Genomic DNA, 23,889 nt, shown 5'->3' on the forward strand with positions numbered 1-23,889 from the left:
CACTCAGCATCAAGGCTTGGAATTGGGGGTTATTAAATCACCAAAAATTATTCCCGGGCGCGGCGCCGCTGCTGCCCACTGCTCCCCTCACCTCCCAGGGGGTGATCAAGGGGATGGGTCAAATGCAGAGGACAAATTTCATTACACCTAGTGTGTGTGTGACAATCATTGGTACTTTAACTTAACTTTAACTTTACACATACAAACTGTAGCACACAAAAAAAGCACATTTAATTAAAAAAACGTTATTATGGTCTTACCTTTACTTATAAAATAAGCCCATTAATGCACCCCCTGATGGGAGTGTTATATCAACTAAAGCCCTCACATCAACTTTCCACGTGCAAGATTGAATCTATTTAAAAAAGTGTAACCGAGGGTTTATAAATGTGGCCTATACTGTATGAAACTACAAAATAACAAACACGGAGGCTCCAGTTTACACGAGGACCACTTTATTTACCTTCTTTCAAAAACATCCGCTCCACTCCAACGTGTCGTCACTTCCGCTCTTAGCGCCTTCAAAATAAGAGCTCAAGGCATATACTGTATAACAGCGCATAACAGGAACTTAACATCACAAAGAGGAAAGCCCATGAAAATAGGTTACAAAAGTTATTTAATAAGAAGCCAAAAAGTGCAAAAACAATAATGTTCGTGTTGGAGGAGTTGTGAATTAGGTACACCTGCAGTCTGCAGGTGTATCTAATGTCGTGTCCCTGCAGTCATTCACAACTCCTCCAACACCGACATTATTGTTTTTGCACTTTTTGGCTTCTTATGAAATCATTTTTTTAATTACATTCAATCTTGCATGTGGAAAGTTTAAGTGTGGGCTTTAGTTGATATAACAATTCTACGGCGAGGGTGCAGGAGGCGAGCCTCAGCCAGTGCGTCTTTTGCAGCCGTTTTATGATCGCTCAGCACAAGAAATACGTTACACACATACAGTTGTTGACAAAATACACTGTACATTATATACCTCAGCTAACTAAACTAGGGAAATGTATAATATAATTCATATAGCAATACAGTCTCACTGCACAGCAGGCCAGCAGTTAGCCGAGTCATTGCGCAATCCATGTTGAGGCACTGAGTGACGTGCCTCAACTGGCTGCTGATCACCGCACCGTCTCTTCTCAGTATTTGAACGGCAAATGTGAAAATTCAGCGATTTTGAATAGATATATAATATATATACTTACATCATGTATATATTACAGTATACATGGGTATTGTGGCCAAACAGCTCAATTTTTGTTTCATCTGACATCACATGGACAAAGATAAGACCTTCTGGAAGAAAGTTCTGTGGGCAGATGGAACAAAAATGGAGCTGTTTGGCCACAATACCCAGCAATATGTTTGGAGGAGAAAAGGTGAGGCCTTTAATCCCAGGAACACCATTCCTACCGTCAAGCATGGTGGTGGTAGTATTATGCTCTGGGCCTGTATTGCTGCCAATAGAACTGGTGCTTTACAGAGAGTAAATGGGACAATGAAAAGGGAGGATTACCTCCAAATTCTTGAGGACAAGCTAAAATCATCAGTTGGGTCTTGGGCGCAGTTGGGTGTTCCAACAGGACAATGACCCCAAACACACCTCAAAAGCGGTGAAGGAATGGCTAAATCAGGCTAGAATGAAGGTTTTAGAATGGCCTTCCCGGAGTCCTGACTTAAAAGTGTGGACAATGCTGAAGAAACAAGTCCATGTCAGAAAACCAACACATTTAGCTGAACTGCAGCAATTTAGTGGTCAAGCAGAAACTTGTGGATGGCTACCAAAAGCGCCTTATTGCAGTGAAACTTGCCAAGGGACATGTAACCAAATATTATTGCTTATTATTATTATTATTACTTATTAAAAAATAAAAGCTTTTAACCCAGAGCACGTGCTAAACCAGTTTTTCTCCTGTGTTGTTCTCCTCTCAGGACTACACCATCACCATGTACTTCCAACAGTCCTGGCGGGACAAGCGTCTGTCCTACACTGGCATTCCTCTCAACCTCACCCTGGACAACCGGGTGGCTGACCAGCTGTGGGTCCCTGACACATACTTTATTAACGACAAAAAGTCCTTTGTCCACGGAGTGACTGTGAAGAACCGAATGATCAGACTGCACCCTGATGGAACGGTGCTCTACGGTCTCAGGTAAGACCTGGTAGTCTTTGTGTTTTTTTCTACACACTTTGATATCTTCATACGAGTCCAACATAGTATTAGCCTTCCTTGGTTTGCTTGGAGATCTCAAATTTAGTCGGTAGCTATATTTGTTGAAAGAATACGCTCCAAACAACACACATTTGAAATGTTTTTTTGAAAGGGTGATTACGGTACTCAGGAGTTTCTGCGGTTTCTGCTGGTAAATACTCATCATAATGATACAATATTGCAGTAATATTCTTGTAAAAGTTTAAATAAAGATCAGTAGAAAATTAAAGCTGCAAGCAGCATTGGTCGGGCCCGCGTATTTGGCAGGTGCTAGTCCTAACTGTCCCAATACTTTTGTCTACTTTTAGTCTGAAGTGTCCCAAGACTTTTGTCTAGTGTACCTACCTTGTCTGCATTGTGTGGGCACGTTGGTGCTTCCTGCTTTTAAGCAGCCATCTTAAAAAAAACAGCAGCGCAGCAGCATCAGCGCAGCGGGTCTTTGAAGGGTCATAAAATCAAAACCGGAGCAGTTAGAAACAAAGCGCTTCTGTCATTGTTCAATCTCTCTCCTGTGTTAGTTTGAAGGCGAAACGACAAACGCGGTCAGAGGAGTTCGTTTTTGAAGGGAGGTGACCGGTTTTTACAAAAAAATTTTTTTGAAGGGGGAATAGCAAACTTCCTGTTGATTTTTGCTGGGGGTTGTCAATTTATGAAATGTAGGTCTAAGTGAGACCTACAGAGAGGTTTTTGTTTCATGTCTCTCCGACCTTCCCAGTGGGAGTTACAGGCAGTTTTGTCATTTTTTTCTTCCGAGGAGCAGTTTTTTCTCCGTTTTATTCAAAAATTGCTCTAGAGCGCAATTTTTAAATTTGGGGTTAGGTTTTTTTATTAGATCGCAATTTTTGCCAGTCCTGATGTGTGTGTTCAGTTCGGTGAGTTTTGAAGCATGTTAAGGGGGTCAAATTACAGCTCAAAGAGGCAAAAGTGACTGTTTTTAGTACTTTTTTGTCTTGAAGGGGGAATTGCCAACTTCCTGTTGATTTTAGCCCAATTATGAAAACTAGGTCTAAGTCAGACCTACAGAGAGGTTTTTGTTTCATGTCTCTCCGACCTTCCCAGTGGGAGTTACAGGCAGTTTTGTCATTTTTTTCTTCCGAGGAGCAGTTTTTTCTCCGTTTTATTCAAAAATTGCTCTAGAGCGCAATTTTTAAATTTGGGGTTAGGTTTTTTTATTAGATCGCAATTTTTGCCAGTCCTGATGTGTGTGTTCAGTTTGGTGAGTTTTGAAGCATGTTAAGGGGGTCAAATTACAGCTCAAAGAGGCAAAAGTGACTGTTTTTAGTACTTTTTTGTCTTGAAGGGGGAATTGCCAACTTCCTGTTGATTTTAGCCCAAGGATATACAATTATGAAAACTAGGTCTAAGTCAGACCTACATAGAGGTTTTTGTTTTATGTCTCTCCGACCTTCCTAGTGGGAGTTACAGGCAGTCTAGTTTTTTTTTTCCCCTAGGGGGCGCTAGAGCGCAATTTTGATTTTTGGGGTTTGGTTTCTTTATTAAAAGACAATTTTCGCAGGTCCTGATGTGTGGGTCAAATATGGTGAGTTTTGAAGCATGTTAAGTGGGTCAAATTAGTGCTCAAAGAGGCGGCGGAAGAATAATAATAATAAAGAATAATAAAACCTTACAAATTCAATAGGTCCTTATGTCCCATTGCATAAGGACTCCCTGTGGGAGTCCTTATGCAATGCCTTCATTCTAGCCTGATTAAGCCATTCCTTTACCACTTTTGAGGTGTGTTTGGGGTCATTGTCCTGTTGGAACACCCAACTGCGCCCAAGACCCAAACTCCGGGCTGATGATTTTAGCTTGTCCTGAAGAATTTGGAGGTAATCCTCCTTTTAAATTGTCCTATTTACTCTCTGTAAAGCACCAGTTCCATTGGCAGCAAAACAGGCCCAGGGCATAATACTACCACCACCGTGCTTGACGGTGGTGTTCCTGGGATTAAAGGCCTCAACTTTTCTCTTCCAAACATATTGCTGGGTATTGTGGCCAAACAGCTCAATTTTTGTTTCATCTGACCACAGAGCTTTCCTCCAGAAGGTCTTATCTTTGTCCATGTGATGTCAGATGAAACAAAAATTTAACTGTTTGGTGTGCTGCTGACCTCAACTCGGGATGTTAGTTCGAAGACCTCCGTAATTCCACCTACACGTCTTCTTATGAGGAAGCAGTGCCTGGGGAATATGTGGTAGCCTCTCCCATTTCTGGGGCTGAGGTTGCCGAGGTAGTTAAAAATCTCCTCCATCCAGAGCCTCTTTAAGGCTCTGGATGCTGTGGGGCTGTCTTGGTTGACAGAACCCTGCATCGTTGCGTGGACAACGGGGCGGTGCCTCTGGATTGGCAGACCGAGGTGGTCTTTAAGAAGGGGAACCGGAGGGTTCACACTCCTCAGCATTCTTGGTAAGGTCTATTCAGGTGTACTGGAGAGGAGCCTATGCCGAATAGTAGAACCTCGGATTCAGGAGAAGCAGTGCGGTTTTTGTCCTGGTTGTTGAATTGTGGACCAGCTCTATACTCTCAACAGGATCCTCGAGGGTGCATTGGAGTTTGCCCAACCAGTCTACATGTGCTTTGTGCACTTGGAGAAGGCATTCGACCGTGTACCTCGGGAAGTTCTGTGGGAAGTGTTCAGAGAGGATGGGGTACTTGACCACTTGATTGTGGCGGTTTGCGCCCTGTATGATCAATGTAAGAGTTTGGTCTGCATTTCCGGCAGTTTCCAGTGAGGGTTGGACTCTGCCAAGGCTGCCATTTGTCACCGATTCAGTTTATAACATTTCGCAGGAGAATTTCCAGGCGCACTCAGGGCGTTAAGGGGGTCTGGTTTGGTGGCTGCAGGATTAGGTCTCTGCTTTTTGCAGATGATGTGGTCCTGCTGGCTCCATTGGGCCAGGATCTTCAGTTCTCACTGGATTGGTTTTCAGCCAAGCGTGAAACAACTGGGATGAAAATCAGCACATCCAAGTCCGAGTCCGGAAAAGGGTGGAGTGCCATCTTTGGGTTGTGGAGGAGATCTTGCCCTAAGTGGAGTGAGGGAAAAGTGAATTATGAAATCGACAGGAGAAACTTTGCGGCATCTGCAGTGATGCAGACCCTGTATCAATCCGTCGTGGTGAAGTAGTAGTCGGAAGGCAAAGTTCTCAATTTATCGGTCGATCGACATTCCTATCCTCACCTATGGTCATGAGCTTTGGGTTGTGACCAAAAGGATAAGCTCACGGGTAGCCTCCAACAAATAACAGGAGTTACAAACATTCTGGTCATTTGTTTACAACTGAATGGAATGCTAACATGGGTGATTCCGACTATTTAGGGCGGTCAGTGGTTGATCTACAGCGATCGTTCTACCAAACAATACCTATATGATAACTAGGGGGAAATTACACTTCAACGTCTGTCATTGGCCTTGACAGTCGGATAGCTTGTTTGCATCTCAACACTTGTTTTTCTCACTATAGGGCAAAACCATCCTTGCCCAAGCACACCCTCCTGGTGTTGGAGCATAAATATTTGGGGTTTTGGCACCAGCCGCTAGACTAGATCTGACCAATGTAAGTCTAAGACTAGATCTGACCAATCTAAGTCTCTGAGCATGAACTGAAGAAGCCTACTTGGATTGGAGGCACGTCTTCTAAGACAAACCAAACATTCCAGTTGCGATCGATTAATTGCCCTGAGATTATTCCTCTGTTATAAAAATATGAGTATCGATCCAATACCAAGTAGTTATAGGGACAGTATTGCTTGGATTTTAATGATGTCACGTCCGCCTCATTGAATATGCGTGGTGGTCAAGCAAGCGTCTGTTCTCAAAGGGTACATTTAGCCTTTCTCAAAGTAAAATGCTCCAATGCTTACGTTGTTTTCAGCTGTACGAACCGTTCAAATCGCAAAAAGGATAAACTTTTCTTCAGAGTTCCTTAAGAGATAATCAAGAAAGATTTTACGAAAGGCGACAACAAAAGTGGCACACACTCAAGTCCAAGGGAGCAGAGTCGAAGAAGGCACACGTTTGCAGTGACCACTTTGTTAAAGATTTTTTTGATATATTTTTTAATATACTTTACTTGTTTAGTATTTCCCATCGAAGTCTTGTCTTGATAGCATGTGCATTTGAATTTTTAACAAACATAAATCAGAGTCCATAAAGGTTATGAACAGAATCGGTGACAAAGGGCAGCCTTGGCTTTATGGACAGAATTTCTAGGCGCAGTCAGGGCGTTGAGGGGATCTGGTTTGGTGGCTGCAGGATTAGGTCACTGCTATTTGCAGATGATGTGGTCCTGATGGCTTCCTCCGGCCAAGATCTTCAGTTCTCACTGGATCGGTTCGCAGCCGAGTGTGAAGCGACTGGGATGGGAATCAGCACCTCCAAGTCCGAGTCCATGGTTCTCTCCCGGAAAAGGGTGGAGTGCCATCTCCGGGTTGGGGAGGAGATCTTGCCCCAAGTGGAGGAGTTCAAGTACCTCGGAGTCTTGTTCACGATTGGGGGAAGAGTGGATCGTGAGATCGACAGGCGGATCGGTGCGGCGTCTTCAGTAATGCGGACGCTGTATCGATCTGTTGTGGTGAAGAAGGAGCTGAGCCGGAAGGCAAAGCTCTCGATTTACCGGTCGATCTACGTTCCCATCCTCACCTATGGTCATGAGCTTTGGGTCATGACCGAAAGGACAAGATCACGGGTACAAGCGGCCGAAATGAGTTTCCTCCGCCGAGTGGCGGGGCTCTCCCTTAGAGATAGGGTGAGAAGCTCTGTCATTCGGGGGGAGCTCAAAGTAAAGCCGCTGCTCCTCCACATCGAGAGGAGCCAGATGAGGTGGTTCGGGCATCTGGTCAGGATGCCACCCGAACGCCTCCCTAGGAAGGTGTTTCGGGCACGTCCGACCGGTAGCAGGCCACGGGGAAGACCCAGGACACGCTGGGAAGACTATCTCTCCCGGCTGGCCTGGGAACGCCTCGGGATCCCCCGGGAGGAGCTGGACGAAGTGGCTGGGGAGAGGGAAGTCTGGGCTTCCCTGCTTAAGCTGCTGCCCCCGCGACCCGACCTCGGATAAGCGGAAGAAGATGGATGGAAATCAGAGTCAATAATACTTTGTCAGGAAAGGTTCTTCTACGTCTCCCCTCTTGCGCATTCAATTTTTCATTTGTTTACGACGTCCGCCTACGCCTGTCCAACCTCCACACTGGAGGGCTTGCATATATACCAGAGTGCAAGCTGTGCCAGAAGAGGGGAACTATGGATTACATCTGCCCAAAGGCTTTGGAGGACTTGCGTTACCTCTGGCGACACGACCAGGTTCTGAGGTCTTTGGCGGCTACAATCTGCACAGCCATCCACAACAGTAAGCCCCAGACTGGCCCCAAGAAAGTAATAATTTTTATCAAAGTGTGTGTGAAGGCACAACGACATACCAGGCTCCATTACTACCACTCATGATGGGAAGCACCAGTCGACATCGCCACCACATCACGCCGACCAGACATAGTATTAACATCACAGTCAACCGAGCAGGTGGTTTAGCTTGAGTTGACTGTCGCTTGGAAGGACCAGATTGAAGGGACAAACAATATCAAAAGATGCAGCGCTCGTTGCCAGATGCTACTGCAATGACTGGAAAGCCTGGTGTGAGCCAATCAAAGATGGGTGTTGAAGCTTCGCGACAGCTCATTTCAACACACTTTAAAGCTTCTTGGCTTAAAAAGACTTCAGCCTAGGAGAGCCACAAAGGACACTCTGGAGGCCACAGAAGAAGGCCTCATGGTGGCTGTGGATCCATCGGGGGATCCGTGGCACACTAGGACACAAGCCGGGCCCTGATCACTCCTGGCAAACTGCCACATACATACAAACTTCAGTTTTTGGCAAGGAACACCAGACGTTTCACTTGGTGTGGCTTTAATGATAACCAAAGACAGGAGACAATATTACCACCAGTGCTAAAACATAATCCGATGCAGCACTTGTGGCAGAAATGCACAGGTATTTTCTAGCCAGTTTAGAGAGCCGTAGGTAGAGTCCCCGTGATGGTTTTCACTATCAGTGGGTTAGCTTTAGTGTCAAATGTCCCTGGAGATAGGCTTGAAGCTCAAAAACTGTGGCCTGGTCTGAATGAGGAGCAGCTTGGTCTGGAGTTGTGTCTTATGTAGTTTCGAAGAAGCTGCCCAAGCCCCTCTTCTTCTGTGCTCTACCAACACCAGCATCAGTTGGCAACTGGCATCGAGGCTGGAAGCTAACCCAGTAGGGTTCCTCCCCTTGGAAATGGGGAAATATATTAAAGATGCTATGAATTTCATGTTTAATCTGACTGAATGGTAGTCACACATTACTTGTATTATGCTACCTATTAAGTTTAGTTGCCTTGTGTTACATTTAGTTTAGTCAGATAGGTAATTTTATAACAAACTGTACTACTTTAGTTAGATACAACTGCTGAAATAGGGATAATAACATATACTATTATCATTATTATTATTATTATTATCAGTAGTAGTAGTTTCAGTATTTCCCACAGGACAGGCATCTATTTGTGGTGGTGTGGTCGGGGGGCGGGGGGTGACGGCGGCAGCGGCGATGACCAAGAAGAACGCGGAGTTGGAATATAAGTACAACACTTTATGTACATATTTAGCTCATTAAAATTACCGACAGGAAGGCGAGAAACACTTTATTTCAACAGACTCTGGCGCCGTACCTGTCGTCAAAACTCCAAAGACCGACTGCACAGTTGCACAGTTGCGCTACCAAAATAAGAGTCTCAGAAAGCTGGCGTGCACAAGCTAGCAAGCTACGGAGTTTGCCGACAATGTATTTCTTGTAAAGTGTATACAGAGGAGTACAGAAGCTGGACAAATAAGATGCCAAAAACCAACCACTTTCATGTGGTATTGGACAGAAAGGAGGACTTTTTTTCTCCTCCATTCGAAAATGCGGACGTTATCAGCACCACTGTCTGATTCCAATCAATGCAAGTCATCAGAATCAGGTAATACACCAACTTATATTCTTGTCTTCATGAAAGAAAGGAATCTATATGTGTTAAACATGCTTGTATTATCTTTAAACACCTTTAACTTGTTAACAATATTAACTATATGTGTTAAACATGCTTGTATTATCTTTAAACACCTTTAACTTGTTGACAATATTAACTATATGTGTTAAACATGCTTGTATTGTCATTAAACACCTTTAACTTGTTAACAATATTAACTATATGTATTAAACATACTTGTATTATCATTAAACACCTTTAATTTATTAACAATATGTGTTAAACATGCTTGTATTATCTTTAAGCACCTTTAACTTGCTAACAATATTAACTATATGTATTAAACATATTTGTATTATCATTAAACACCTTTAATTTATTAACAATATGTGTTAAACATGCTTGTATTATCTTTAAACACATTTAACTTGTTAACAATATTAACTATATGTATTAAACATACTTGTATTATCATTAAACACCTTTAATTTATTAACAATATGTGTTAAACATGCTTGTATTATCTTTAAACACCTTTAACTTGTTAACAATATTAACTATATGTATTAAACATACTTGTATTATCATTGAACACCCTTAATTTATTAACAATATGTGTTAAACATGCTTGTATTGTCATTAAACACCTTTAACTTGATAACAATACTAACTATATGTATTAAACATACTTGTATTATCATTAAACACCTTTAATTTATTAACAATATGTGTTAAACATGCTTGTATTATCTTTAAACACATTTAACTTGTTAACAATATTAACTATATGTATTAAACATACTTGTATTATCATTAAACACCTTTAATTTATTAACAATATTAACTATATGTGTTAAACATGCTTGCATTATCATTAAGCACCTTTAACTTGTTAACAAAAACATATCTTTCATAAATAAGTAAATATAAATTATATATATATGAATGAGGTAGAGCCCCACGACTTGATCAATTGAAAAGTATCTTGAAATGAAGGGCCTTTAATGGCCAAAACATTAACCTGGACAACATTTTAACAGCCGGTTGGCTCAGATTTTATTCTTTTCATTGCATTCACATGCTGCAGTGGACAGTGGACAATTCAGCTTCATTATTAATGCAGTATCTGAAGCACCGTCTCCACGTGTGTTTATTGACAACAGGGTTATAACCTGGACACGTTAGCTCGTCGGTATTGTAACACGTGACTGTTACTACGTGCGTCTGCCCGAGTCAAACAGCGGCGGTGTTAATGAAGCAGCGTCAGGCTGCTTACCATCAGTGAAATCGCGGATTAACGTTAAATATATGACGAGCCGCGAGCGATGCAGCTATAATTTATCTACCTACAACCTATATTACCCTCGTATTTTGATCCGGTCGGTCCGTTCTTTTACTCCGTCTTCTTCTTCTTCTTCTTCTTCTTCTGGCCCACCAGGTGAATTAAGTGCTATTGGCGGAGTTACAATGCATAGTAGGCTACCACCACCTACTGCACCGGAGTTGTAACTACAAGGTACATTCACAGACAGAGTCCCATTGCTTTTATGAGCGGTCGAGCGAGTCAAAAGCCGAAAAATCCATTTGTGGCGGACGTAATTCTTTCATGGCGGGCCGCCACAAATAAATGAACGTGTGGGAAACACTGAGTTTTATTGTGCCCGTCTTTATTTCAGATGTCAGTCATGTTTCAATTTAGGCTCGATTCTTTTCAGCTCCCTATTTCAGCCTAATTCTTGGGTGGAGGGCAGATGCCGTGTCATGGAGCTGTTGTGTTGTTGAGTCATCATGAGGGATGCATCGAAATGAAAATGATTGGCTGAAACCAAAAACTGAACATGAGAAAACCAAGGCAAAAACGGAAACCCCAAAAGAGATGGTTATGCTAATTATTATTACCACTACATTTATGTCTATGACTGTTTACTAACTTAAAATCAAGGGGTTGCAATTTCACAAATTGATATGTACACTTAAAAAAACAATGATGAAATAATACATTAACAATGTTCTAACAATATGAAATAAAAACTGTCCTTTTATCTTAACATCGCATGTTTTGGAGATCCGTGTGTCTATCTGGAAAATATTGATACATTGTTGCTTCCACTCCAGACAATTGCGTGCTTCTTACTTTCATCATAACAACATCCTGTTTCAACAGTGGTTTCGGTGATAAAAGTAGGACCATTTTTGGCCGAAAGCCAAAAATGCAATTTTGTACAACTAACTCTCAGACGAAATCTTTCGGTGGCCAAAATTTCAATGCATCATTCGTTATATTTATCTTTGAGGTAATCTGTGATCCTCTGCTTGATGCTTTTACTGTAGATAGCCCGTGTCGTTGTCTTGTACTTTCTAATATGGATGTGTGAAAGGGCTGGAGTACACTCACTCTTGCTCCACGGAGGGAGTTTTTGTAAACCCACAAAGAGGACTTAATGATTTGCTGATGGCCTCTGGTACCATAATGTCTTGCTATAAAAGGGAAAGACGTCTGGTTTTATAGTTATTGGAGGGATGGCCTCCTGCTGCTCAAGAACCCTGCTGACCATAGCTTGTCCGGATCCCCGTTTTGTCCCACCATTGTTTTGTAAGGAGTGCTCCGGCAGTTTCAGATTTTTCTCGGCTTCTGTTAGCTCCTTTGTTGTCTCCAACAGACCCCCATCACATAGTCAAGCCTCAGCACGGTGGAATAGGGGTTGTGCATGTGCCTCACAATACGAAGGTCCTGAGTAGTCCTGAGTTCAATCCCGGGCTCAGGATCTTTCTGTGTGGAGTTTGCATGTTCTCCCCGTGACTGCGTGGGTTCCCTCCGGGTACTCAGGCTTCCTCCCACCTCCAAAGACATGCACCTGGGGATAGGCCCCTCCCACCTCTAAAGACATGCACCTTGGGATAGGCCCCTCCCACCTCCAAAGACATGCACCTGGGGATAGGCCCCTCCCACCTCCAAAGACATGCACCTGGGGATAAGTTGATTGGCAACACTAAATGGGCTCTAGTGTGTGAATGTTGTCTGTCTATCTGTGTTGGCCCTGTAATGAGGTGGCAACTTGTCCAGGGTGTACCCCGCCTTCCGCCCGAATGCAGCTGAGATAGGCTCCAGCGCCCCCCGCCACCCCAAAAGGCACAAGCGGTAGAAAATGGATGGATGTGCATTAGGGTTGTACGGCATACCGGTACTAGTACAGTATGGCGGTACTAATGAATCAAAAACGGTACTATACTCTGTTTGAAAAGTACCGGTTCCCCCCTTTTTTTGTGTAGACAGAAAAGGGAGAACGGACACAAGACAGCGTCATGGTTGTCAACCCTCCCGATTTTTCCAACAGACCACTAATTTCAAGACAACTGTTCTCTCGAACGTGCCGTGTTGGTACAGCATTTAGCGCCCACTACAACCAGCGTGCCGAACCAGCCACACGTTGTATGGGGCTTCTGCTTGCTCACGTAAGTGACAGCAAGGCATACTTGGTCAACAACCACACAGGTTACACTGACGGTGGCGGTATAAAAAACTTACTAATAATGCGCCACACTGTGAACCCACACCAAACAAGAATGACAAACACATTTCGGGAGAACATCTGCACCGTAACACAAAATAAACACAACAGAACAAATACCCAGAATCCCATGCAGCCCTAACTCTTCCGGGCTACATTATACACCCCCGCTACCACCAAACCCCGCCCACCTCAACCAACGCACAGAGGGGGGGGTGTTGATGTGTGAAGGAGCAGGGTGGGGTGGGGGCGGGGTTTGGTAGTGGGGGTGTATAATGTAGCCCGAAGAGTCAGGGCTGCATGGGATTCTGGGTATTTGTTCTGTTGTGTTTATGTTGTGTTAAGGTGCAGATGTTCTCCCGAAATGTGTTTGTCATTCTTGTTTGGTTTTGGTTCAAAGTGTGGCGCATTATTAGTAAGAGTGTTAAAGTTGATTTATATGGCCACCGTCAGTGTATCCTGTGTGGCTGTTGACCAAGTATGCCTTGCTGTCACTTACGTGTTCAAGCAGAAGATGCATATAACAAAAGGCTGGGCTGGCACTCTGTTTATACAGATTGTAGAGGGCGCTAAATGCTGTACCACCATGGCACGCCCTTATTATTATTGTAAGGGTGAAAATCGGAGAATATAAATCCCGGGAGTTTTCTGCGAGAGGCACTGAAATCCGGAAGTTTCCTGGGAAAATCGGGGGGGGTCGGCAAGTATGCAGCTGAGCCGCATCAGAGTGATCAAAGAGCCGCATGCGGCTCCGGAGCCGCGGGTTGCCGACCCCTGCCCTAGGAGGATAACATAGCTCACCGGCGTCACCGCTAACAAAAGCTGAATGTAAACAAATGCCATGGGTGGATCTACACCTGACATCCACTGTAATGATACCAAGTACAAGAGCGTATCTAGTCAATACTTAAAAAAAAAATCATATTATGTTTATAAAGTCAGTAAATACGTCCCTGGACACATGAGGACTTTGAATATGACCAATGTATGATCCTGTAACTACTTGGTATCGGATCGATACCTAAATGTGTGGTATCACCCAAAACTAATGTCAAGTATCAAAGAAGAGAAGAATAAGTGATTATTACATTTTAACAGAAGTGTAGATTAGGGATGTCCCGATCCAGGTTTTTGCACTTCCGATCCGATACCGATATTGTTTTTGCATTTCCGATCCGATACCGATCGATACCGATACTGACCGATACTGGCCTATCCGAGCATGTATTAAAGTTTAAAGTTATTTAGCCTACTTAGTTGTCAGAATCATGTTGAAAAGGGTTTTAGTACTCTTGATAACAACTAGCCAGCTGAATTAGGGGAGTTTGAATAATACACAATGGTTGGTAACAAGAAACTGACCTGTTTATTCAAGGATAAACACAAAATAGACAAAATTATACATGACAAACAGAAATGACATCATTGAAACTAGGGCTGGGCGATATGGCCTTTTTTTAATATTGCGATATTTTAAGGCCATATTGCGATACACAATATATATCAATATTTTTGCCTTAGCCTTGAATGAACACTTGATGCATATAATCACAGCAGTATGATGATTCTATGTGTTTTGATTGATTGATTGAGACTTTTATTAGTAGGTTGCACAGTGAAGTACATATTCCGTACAATTGACCACTAAATGGTAACACCCCAATAAGTTTTTACACTTGTTTAAGTCGGTGATTGATGATACAGATATATACTATCAGATATATACTATCATCATAATACAGTCATCACACAAGATAATCACATTGAATTATTTACATGATTTATAATCCAGGGTGTGGAGGGGGGCGCCGGATGTAAGTGTCAAAAAGACAAAAGAGTTTGATATGAGAATAAATTTAAAGTTAAAAAATAAGGTAGAAATGCACCCATTTGCAGGAAATGTAGTCTTGATTTTCAACATTTTCTTTCAAGGCTTGCATGTCTACATTAAAACATTCTTCTTCATACTGCATTAATATATGCTACTTTTAAACTTTCATGCAGAGAAGGAAATCACAACTAAAAAATTCACTAATTTTTTCATACGGTGTTGATCTGGACATTTTTGCCTCGGCATTTTGATGGTGTGGGCGTGTGGCACCGAATGGAGATAAGCGTCTCGACAGACGTTACAATATTTGAACAATGATGACGAAAACTGTTTTCTCTGTCGTGTCCGTGTGTCGAAAATTGTTATGCGCTTATTTTTTTATTTGATTTTGTGCGTGGCATAGATTTGCTATGCGCAGAGGACGCTTAAACAGTGCGCAATTGCACAGGCGAGCACCTTAGAGGGAGCGTTGCTCGCACGGCTGCGCTAGCATCACAGCTAACGTTAGCCATGCTGCTACCTCTCTGCTGGGGGAGGACGTATACGTATGTGACGTATGATGTGACAGTATGTGACGTGTGTAAGAAGGTGCACTTGCTGTCTGTGAGAGGGAGACACAGGAAAGAGTGAGAAGAGCCTGTCGTGTAATGCCAGCAGCTAAAAGCAACTGCGTGAGAATTCACAGACCTGTGGATGTGTTGAAGGTGTGCTGGAAAATGCGGAACGGAAATTAGGGAGCAGCAGAAAAGTGGAATGTATTATTTAAATCGGTGCGTTGGAAAACACGGACCGGGTTTTTTTTTAAACTGGATCTGGATCGGCATTTACCCATGCCTTGCCGATACGCAATTTTTGGCAAATATCGGCAGCCGATCCGATCCAAATATCGGATCGGGACATCCCTAGTGTAGATAGAACATGTTAAAAGAGAAAAGAAGCAGATATTAACAGTAAATGAACAAGTAGATTAATAATCCATTTTTACAGTTTGTCCCTCATAATGTGTAGAAAATAATAGGTGTATAAATGACACAATATGTTACTGCATAGACTAATTAGGAGTCTTTGTTTGTTTACTTACTACTAAAAGACAAGTTGTCTAGTATGTTCACTATTTTATTTAAGGACTAATGACATTTTTTTGTGGTCCCCTTTATTTAGAAAGTATCGTAACCCATCTTGGTACCGGTACCAAAATATTGGTATCGGTACAACCCTAATGTGCATATGCATGTGTGTTTGTGTTTGGTGTTTGCGTGCGTGTGTGTTTGTGTGCGACAATGAGGGGATGTGGGAATTGTTTGTCTGCAAAGCACTTTGTGTTGCATTTTTTTTATGTATGAAAAGCCCTTTATAAAGTTTGATTGATTGATGTAATAAATACATGAATTATACTCATCCAAATCAATAAATGACATGTCACAGGTTATTCGGTGATTGACAAGAAATGTACAGTTATTTTCAGTTATGCAATAGGCAATGTATGTTTGCCTGTACTGTACTTGAGTTGGGCAGAGGGGTTAGTGCATCTGCCTCACAATACGAAGGTCCTAAGTTCGATCCTGCGCTCGGGATCTTACTGTGTGGAGTCTGCATGTTCTCTCCGTGACTGCGTGGGTTCCCTCCGGGTACTCCGGCTTCCAAAGACATGCACCCGGGGATAGGTTGATTGGCCCAACTGTCTACTGCCCAAATGCAGCTGAGATAGGGGGACGGCGTGGCCCAAAGCACTGCAGCCTTGCAGAGAATTCAGCTGCTAGCTTGACATGTGAAGCTTTGTCAGCTGTTAAACACACAAGGGTCTCCTCCTTCAAATCCCATGCGGCCATAACTTTCTTAAACCGTAAGCAATTCCCCGTGTAGTCATCCGGGAAAGATGCTGTTGGAAGACAAGTCGTCTTCATGGTGAAAACTGCATGTATTGCAAAGTGAGGAATATGTCCTGGCTAGGGATGTCCCGATCCGATATTTGGATCGGATCGGCCGCCGATATTTGCAAAAAAATGCGAATCGGCAAGGCATGGGAAAATGCCGATCCAGATCCAGTTAAAAAAAAACTCTGCTCCGTGTTTTCCAACGCACCTACCGTATTTTCCGCACTATTAGCCGCACCTAAAAACCACAAATTTACTCAAAAGCTGACAGTGCGGCTTATAACCCGGTGCGCTTTATATATGGATTAATATTAAGATTCATTTTCATAAAGTTTCGGTCTCGCAACTACGGTAAACAGCCGCCATGTTTTTTCCCCGTAGAAGAGGAAGTGCTTCTTCTTCTACGCAAGCAACCGCCAAGGTAAGCACCCGCCCCCATAGAACAGGAAGCGCTTCTTCTTCTACTGTAAGCAACCACCCGCCCACGTAGAAGAAGAAGAAGCGCGCGGATATTACGTTTCATTTCCTTTGTGTGCTTACATCTGTAAAGACCACAAAATGGCTCCTACTAAGCGACAGGTTTCTGGTTCATGAAAAGACGCAATCTCTCCATCCGCACACGGACTACTATTTCACAGCAACTGCCTAAAGACTTTCAAGAAAAGCTGGCTACTTTCCGTGCATATTGTAAAAACAAGATAGCTGAAAAAAAGATCCGGCCAGAGAACATTATCAACATGGACGAGGTTCCACTGACTTTTGATATTCCTGTGAACCGCACTGTGGATACAACGGGAGCACGTACGGTGAATATTCGCACCACAGGGAATGAGAAGTCATCCTTCACTGTGGTTCTAGCTTGCCATGCTAATGGCCAGAAACTTCCACCCATGGTGATATTCAAAAGGAAGACCTTGCCAAAAGAGACCTTTCCAGCCGGCGTCATCATAAAAGCTAACTTGAAGGGATGGATGGATGAAGAAAAGATGAGCGAGTGGTTAAGGTAAGTTTACGCGAAGAGGCCGGGTGGCTTTTTTCACGCAGCTCCGTCCATGTTGATATACGACTCCATGCGCGCCCACATCACGCTGGTTTTTAATATATTATTAAAGTTTGACTGACCTATCTGACTGTTTTTTTGACATTCCTTTAGCGCAGTTAGATGCGGCTTATAACACGGGGCGGCTTATAGGTGGACAAAGTTTTGAAATATGCCGTTCATTGAAGGCGCGGCTTATAACCCAGGGCGCCTTATGGTGCGGAAAATACGGTATTTAAATAGTACATTCCACTTTTCTGCTGCTCCCTATAATTTCCGTTCCGCATTTTCCAGCACACCTTCAACACATCCACAGGTCTGTGGATTCTAACGCAGTTGCTTTTAGCTGCTGGCATTACACGACAGGCTCTTCTCACTCTTTCCTGTGTCTCCCTCTCACAGACAGCAAGCGCACCTTCTTACACACGTCACATACTGTCACGTCATACGTCACATACGTATACGTCCTCCCCGAGCAGAGAGGTAGCAGCATGGCTAACGTTAGCTGTGATGCTAGCGCAGCCGTGCGAGCAACGCTCCCTCTAAGGTGCTCGCCTGTGCAATTGCACACTGCTCAAGCGTCCTCTGCGCATAGCAAATCTATGCCACGCACAAAATCAAATAAAAAAATAAGCGCATAACAATTTTCGACACACGGACACGACAGAGAAAACAGTTTTCGTCATCATTGTTCAAATATTGTGACGTCTGTCGAGACGCTTATCTCCGTTCGGTGCCACACGTCCACACCATCAAAATGCCGAGGCAAAAATGTCCACATCAACACCGTATGAAAAAAATAGTGATTTTTTTAGTTGTGATTTCCTTCTCTGCATGAAAGTTTAAAAGTAGCATATATTAATGCAGTATGAAGAATGTTTTAATGTAGACATGCAAGCCTTAAAAGAAAATGTTGAAAATCAAGACTACATTTCCTGCAAATGGGTGCATTTCTACCCTATATTTTAACTTTAGATTTATTCTCATATCAAACTCTTTTGGCTGTCTTTTTGACACTTACCCGCCACACCCTGGATTATAAATAATGTAAATAATTCAATGTGATTATCTTGTGTGATGACTGTATTATGATGATAGTATATATCTGATAGTATATATCTGTATCATGAATCAATTTAAGTGGACCCCGACTTAAACAAGTGGAAAAACTTATTGGGGTGTTACCATTTAGTGGTCAATTGTACGGAATATGTACTTCACTGTGCAACCTACTAATAAAAGTCTCAATCAATCAATCAAAACACATAGAATCATCATACTGCTGTGATTATATGCATCAAGTGTTCATTCAAGGCTAAGGCAAAATATCGAGATATATATCGTGTATTGCAATATGGCCTTAAAATATCGCAATATTAAAAAAAGGCCATATCGCCCAGCCCTAGTTTCAATGATGCCATTTCTGTTTGTCATGTATAATTTTGTCTATTTTGTGTTTATCCTTGAATAAACAGGTCAGTTTCTTGTTACCAACCATTGTGTATTATTCAAACTCCCCTAATTCAGCTGGCTAGTTGTTATCAAGAGTACTAAAACCCTTTTCAACATGATTCTGACAACTAAGTAGGCTAAATAACTTTAAACTTTAATACATGCTTGTATAGGCCTGTATCGGTCAGTATCGGTATCGGTCAGTATCAGTATCGGATCGGAAGTGCAAAAACAATATCGGTATCGGATCGGAAGTGCAAAAACCTGGATCGGGACTCCCCTAGTCCTGGCCCATATTTCAAATCTGCTGAAACGTTTACGTGATGGCAACTGTTAACGCTTGTCCAAAGTACTAAAACATGTTTTGAACCTTGGATTGCTTACGGTACTGATGGTCCTTAGCTGGCATAAATGTCACAGCCGCTATAATAATAATAATAATAATACCTGGAATTTATATAGCGCTTTTCTAAGTACCCAAAGTCGCTTTACATGTAGAACCCATCAATCATTCACACCTGGTGGTGGTAAGCTACTTTCATAGCCACAGCTGCCCTGGGGTAGACTGACGGAAGCGTGGCTGCAATTTGCGCCAACGGCCCCTCCGACCACCACCTATCATTCAGTTCACCGGTGTGAGTGGCACCGGGGGCAAAGGGTGAAGTGTCCCGCCCAAGGACACAACGGCAGCGATTTTTGGATGGTAAGAGGCGGGGAGCGAACCTGCAACCCTCAGGTTTCTGGCACGGTTGCTCTACCCACTACGCCATGAACGCCCCTATGATCTCTCCATGTCTCCATATGCAGTACTGTTGTAGTAGAGGACTGTGTTGTGGTGGCAGTGGTGCCTGCTAAACTTGCGTTTTTTGGCTTGTTTTGCTCCTTGAACACTTGGCCATAGACCACTTTATGACTAGACTTTGAATGGTTCAATAAACTAGTTGTGTTGCCTTGAAGAGCAGACACGACCCGGTGGAACATGTTGGACACTACTGCCTTTTGCCCGGCATCCGACAACTTGAGACCAACATGTTTCTATATGATTGACAATATCCTCCCTTTCTTATCCACTAAAGGTTGCCGTACTTCCATTTTTTGTGTCACTCCTAAGACTGATGCGTCTAGTGTGCTTTTACAGACAAACTGCCCCTTTAACGGCATACTCAATGACGTATTCACCATCTGTTATTCTGTTTTAGGGATGTCCCGATCCAGGTTTTTGCACTTCCGATCCGATACCGATATTGTTTTTGCACATCCGATCCGATACTGACCGATACCGATACTGACCGATACTGGCCTATCCGAGCATGTATTAAAGTTTAAAGTTATTTAGCCTACTTAGTTGTCAGAATCATGTTGAAAAGGGTTTTAGTACTCTTGATAACAACTAGCCAGCTGAATTAGGGGAGTTTGAATAATACACAATGGTTGGTAACAAGAAACTGACCTGTTTATTCAAGGATAAACACAAAATAGACAAAATTATACGTGACAAACAGAAATGGCATCATTGAACTAGGGCTGGGCGATATGGCCTTTTTTTTAATATTGCGATATTTTAAGGCCATATTGCGATACACGATATATATCTCGATATTTTTGCCTTAGCCTTGAATGAACACTTGATGCATATAATCACAGCAGTATGATGATTCTATGTGTTTGGATTGATTGATTGAGACTTTTATTAGTAGGTTGCACAGTGAAGTACATATTCCGTACAATTGACCACTAAATGGTAACACCCCAATAAGTTTTTCAACTTGTTTAAGTCGGGGTCCACTAAATCTAAAGTTAAAATATAGGGTAGAAATGCACCCATTTGCAGGAAATGTAGTCTTGATTTTCAACATTTTCTTTCAAGGCTTGCATGTCTACATTAAAACATTCTTCTTCATACTGCATTAATATATGCTACTTTTAAACTTTCATGCAGAGAAGGAAATCACAACTAAATAGATCACTAATTTTTTCATACGGTGTTGATGTGGAAATTTTTGCCTCAGCATTTTGATGGTGTGGACGTGTGGCACCGAACGGAGATACCGGTAAGCGTCTCGACAGACATTACAATATTTGAACAATTATAACGAAAACTGTTTTCTCTGTCGTGTCCGTGTGTCGAAAATTGTTATGCGCTTATTTTTTTATTTGATTTTGTGCGTGGCATAGATTTGCCGTGCGCAGAGGACGTTTGAGCAGGCGCGCACCTTAGCGGCTGCGCTAGCATCACAGCTAACGTTAGCCATGCTGCTACCTCTCTGCTCGGGGAGGACGTATACGTATGTGACGTATGACGTGACAGTATGTGACGTATGACGTGACAGTATGTGACGTATGACGTGACAGTATGTGACGTATGACGTGACAGTATGTGACGTATGACGTGACAGTATGTGACGTATGACATGACAGTATGTGACGTATGACGTGACAGTATGTGACGTATGACGTGACAGTATGTGACGTATGACGTGACAGTATGTGACGTATGACGTGACAGTATGTGACGTATGTCGTGACAGTATGTGACGTATGTCGTGACAGTATGTGACGTATGACGTGACAGTATGTGACGTATGTCATGACAGTATGTGACGTATGACGTGACAGTATGTGACGTATGTCGTGACAGTATGTGACGTATGACGTGACAGTATGTGATGTATGTCATGACAGTATGTGACGTATGACGTGACAGTATGTGACGTGTGTAAGAAGGTGCAATTGCTGTCTGTGAGAGGGAGACACAGGAAAGAGTGAGAAGAGCCTGTCGTGTAATGCCAGCAGCTAAAAGCAACTGCGTGAGAATTGTGGATGTGTTGAAGGTGTGCTGGAAAATGCGGAACGGAAATTACGGAGCAGCAGAAAAGTGGAATGTATTATTTAAATCGGTGCGTTGGAAAACACGGACCGGAGTTTTTTTAAAAACTGGATCTGGATCGGCATTTTCCCATGCCTTGCCGATACGCATTTTTTTGCAAATATCGGCATCCGATCCAAATATCAGATCGGGACATCCCTACTCAGGACTACTCAGGACCTTCGTATTGTGAGGCACATGCACTAACCCCTGTGCCACCATGCTACCCTAATGTAAACAGCCACATAAAAAGATCGAATTTGACAAAATAATCTGAATGAGCGCTCTGAACTTGCAGTGTGAACGTAGCCTATGTTTTCCCCGTGGAGGGTAGCTGGGTCCGTATGATCTCTTCCGCTGTCTTTAGCACTGTTCTTGCTTTCGGTTGTGTTTTGATGGGACAAATGACTAATACAGTACCTTGAACAAACAAGGTCCAATCATATGTACATTATTTGGGGTGATCTTCCAGGTTTACAAGTATACCACAGCCAAATTCTTCCTAAACGATTATACATAGCCCCCGTTCTTTACTATGTTTTGCGACCGCCTTAAATGGACAAGCATATGGTGTCAGTGGTTCACAGGATATTTAATCAGCACATTGACTTGAATCACTGTTTTATTCAGAATCACCACAACAGCAGCCTGCATGATGGATTTGCGCAGATACCCACTGGACGAGCAGAACTGTACCCTGGAGATTGAGAGTTGTGAGTATCACCCTTTTAAGTGTTTGATCCCATGCTGCTTTTGTAACTTTGCCCCCTACAAAGATATGAAGAGTGCAGAAGTGTTAATGCTAAGTTATCCACTAGTCACAGGATTCCAGGCAAATTAGTAATTTGCTTGACCATATACATTTTGACCACTTGCTGGCTGACACCTTCAGCTTGTACCAGGTACATACTCCTTGAAATAGTGAGTTACGCTAGCGAACCAAACCAACCGGCGCAATCATCAGCCTAACTTCAGAGCGATTGCCTAACGAGCACAGTGGAAGTGTCAAACAATACTTTGATCCCAATAGTGGACTGGATGGACTACGGTTCATCCAGATCCACACCTCCCACCACCTGAACAGTTTTTTCCCCTCGGCCATCAAACACATGAACAATAACAAGATCTGATAGCTCAGTTACAGCTCATGTTATTACCTATTCTGTGTTATATGTGTCCTATGTTGCACCATTGCACCAAGAAAAATTCCTAGTTTGTGAACCCGTTCTCAGACAATGGCAATAAGAACTATTCTGATTCTGATTCTGATAGAGCAGGGGTCGGCAACCCGCGGCTCCGGAGCCGCATGCGGCTCTTTGATCACTCTGATGCGGCTCAGCAGCTTACTTGCTGAAACCCCCAATTTTCCCGTGAGACTTCCGGATTTCAGTGCCTCTCGCAGGAAACTCCCGGGATTTTCACCCTTACAGCTATAATAAGTGCGTGCCATGGTGGTACAGCATTTGGAGCTCTCTACAATCTGTATTAACAGCGTGCCAGCCCGACACTTGTTATACAATATACATCTTCTGCTTGCACACGTACGTGACAGCAAGGCATACTTGGTCAACAGCCACACAGGTTACACTGACGGTGGTCATATAAAACAACTTTAACACTCTTACTAATAATGCGCCACACTTTGAACCAAAACCAAACAAGAATGACAAACACATTTCGGGAGAACATCTGCACCTTAACACAACATAAACACAACAGCACAAACACCCAGAATCCCATGCAGCCCTGACTCTTCCGGGCTACATTATACACCCCTGCTACCACCAAACCCCGCCCCCACCCCAACCTTGCTCTCCCACACAAATTAATCGATCCCCCCCTTCTGTGCGTCGGTTGAGGTGGGCGGGGTTTGGTAGCAGGGGTGTATAATGTATCCCGGAAGAGTTAGGGCTGCATGGGATTCTGGGTATTTGTCCTGTTGTGTTTATGTTGTGTTACTGTGCAGATGTTCTCCCGAAATGTGTTTGTCATTCCTGTTTGGTGTGGGTTCACAGTGTGGCGCATTATTAGTAAAAGTGTTATAGTTTTTTTTATACCGCCACCGTCAGTGTAACCTGTGTGGTTGTTGGGTACAAGCGGGCGAAAT

General features: G+C 43.0%; 1 protein-coding gene across 1 annotated transcript in view; it reads left to right on the plus strand.

The window, feature by feature from the left end:
- gabrb1 (gamma-aminobutyric acid type A receptor subunit beta1) overlaps positions 1 to 23,889 on the plus strand; it is a 51,029-nt gene that overhangs the window by 4,243 nt on the left and 22,897 nt on the right. Inside the window, exons 4-5 of the mRNA XM_061986909.2 lie at positions 1,933 to 2,153; positions 22,413 to 22,495. Of these exons, the coding sequence (XP_061842893.1) occupies positions 1,933 to 2,153; positions 22,413 to 22,495 (304 nt within the window). The remainder of the gene's footprint in view (positions 1 to 1,932; positions 2,154 to 22,412; positions 22,496 to 23,889) is intronic.

This window comes from Nerophis lumbriciformis, linkage group LG26, assembly GCF_033978685.3.
Source record: "Nerophis lumbriciformis linkage group LG26, RoL_Nlum_v2.1, whole genome shotgun sequence".
Taxonomy (NCBI): Eukaryota; Metazoa; Chordata; class Actinopteri; order Syngnathiformes; family Syngnathidae; genus Nerophis; species Nerophis lumbriciformis.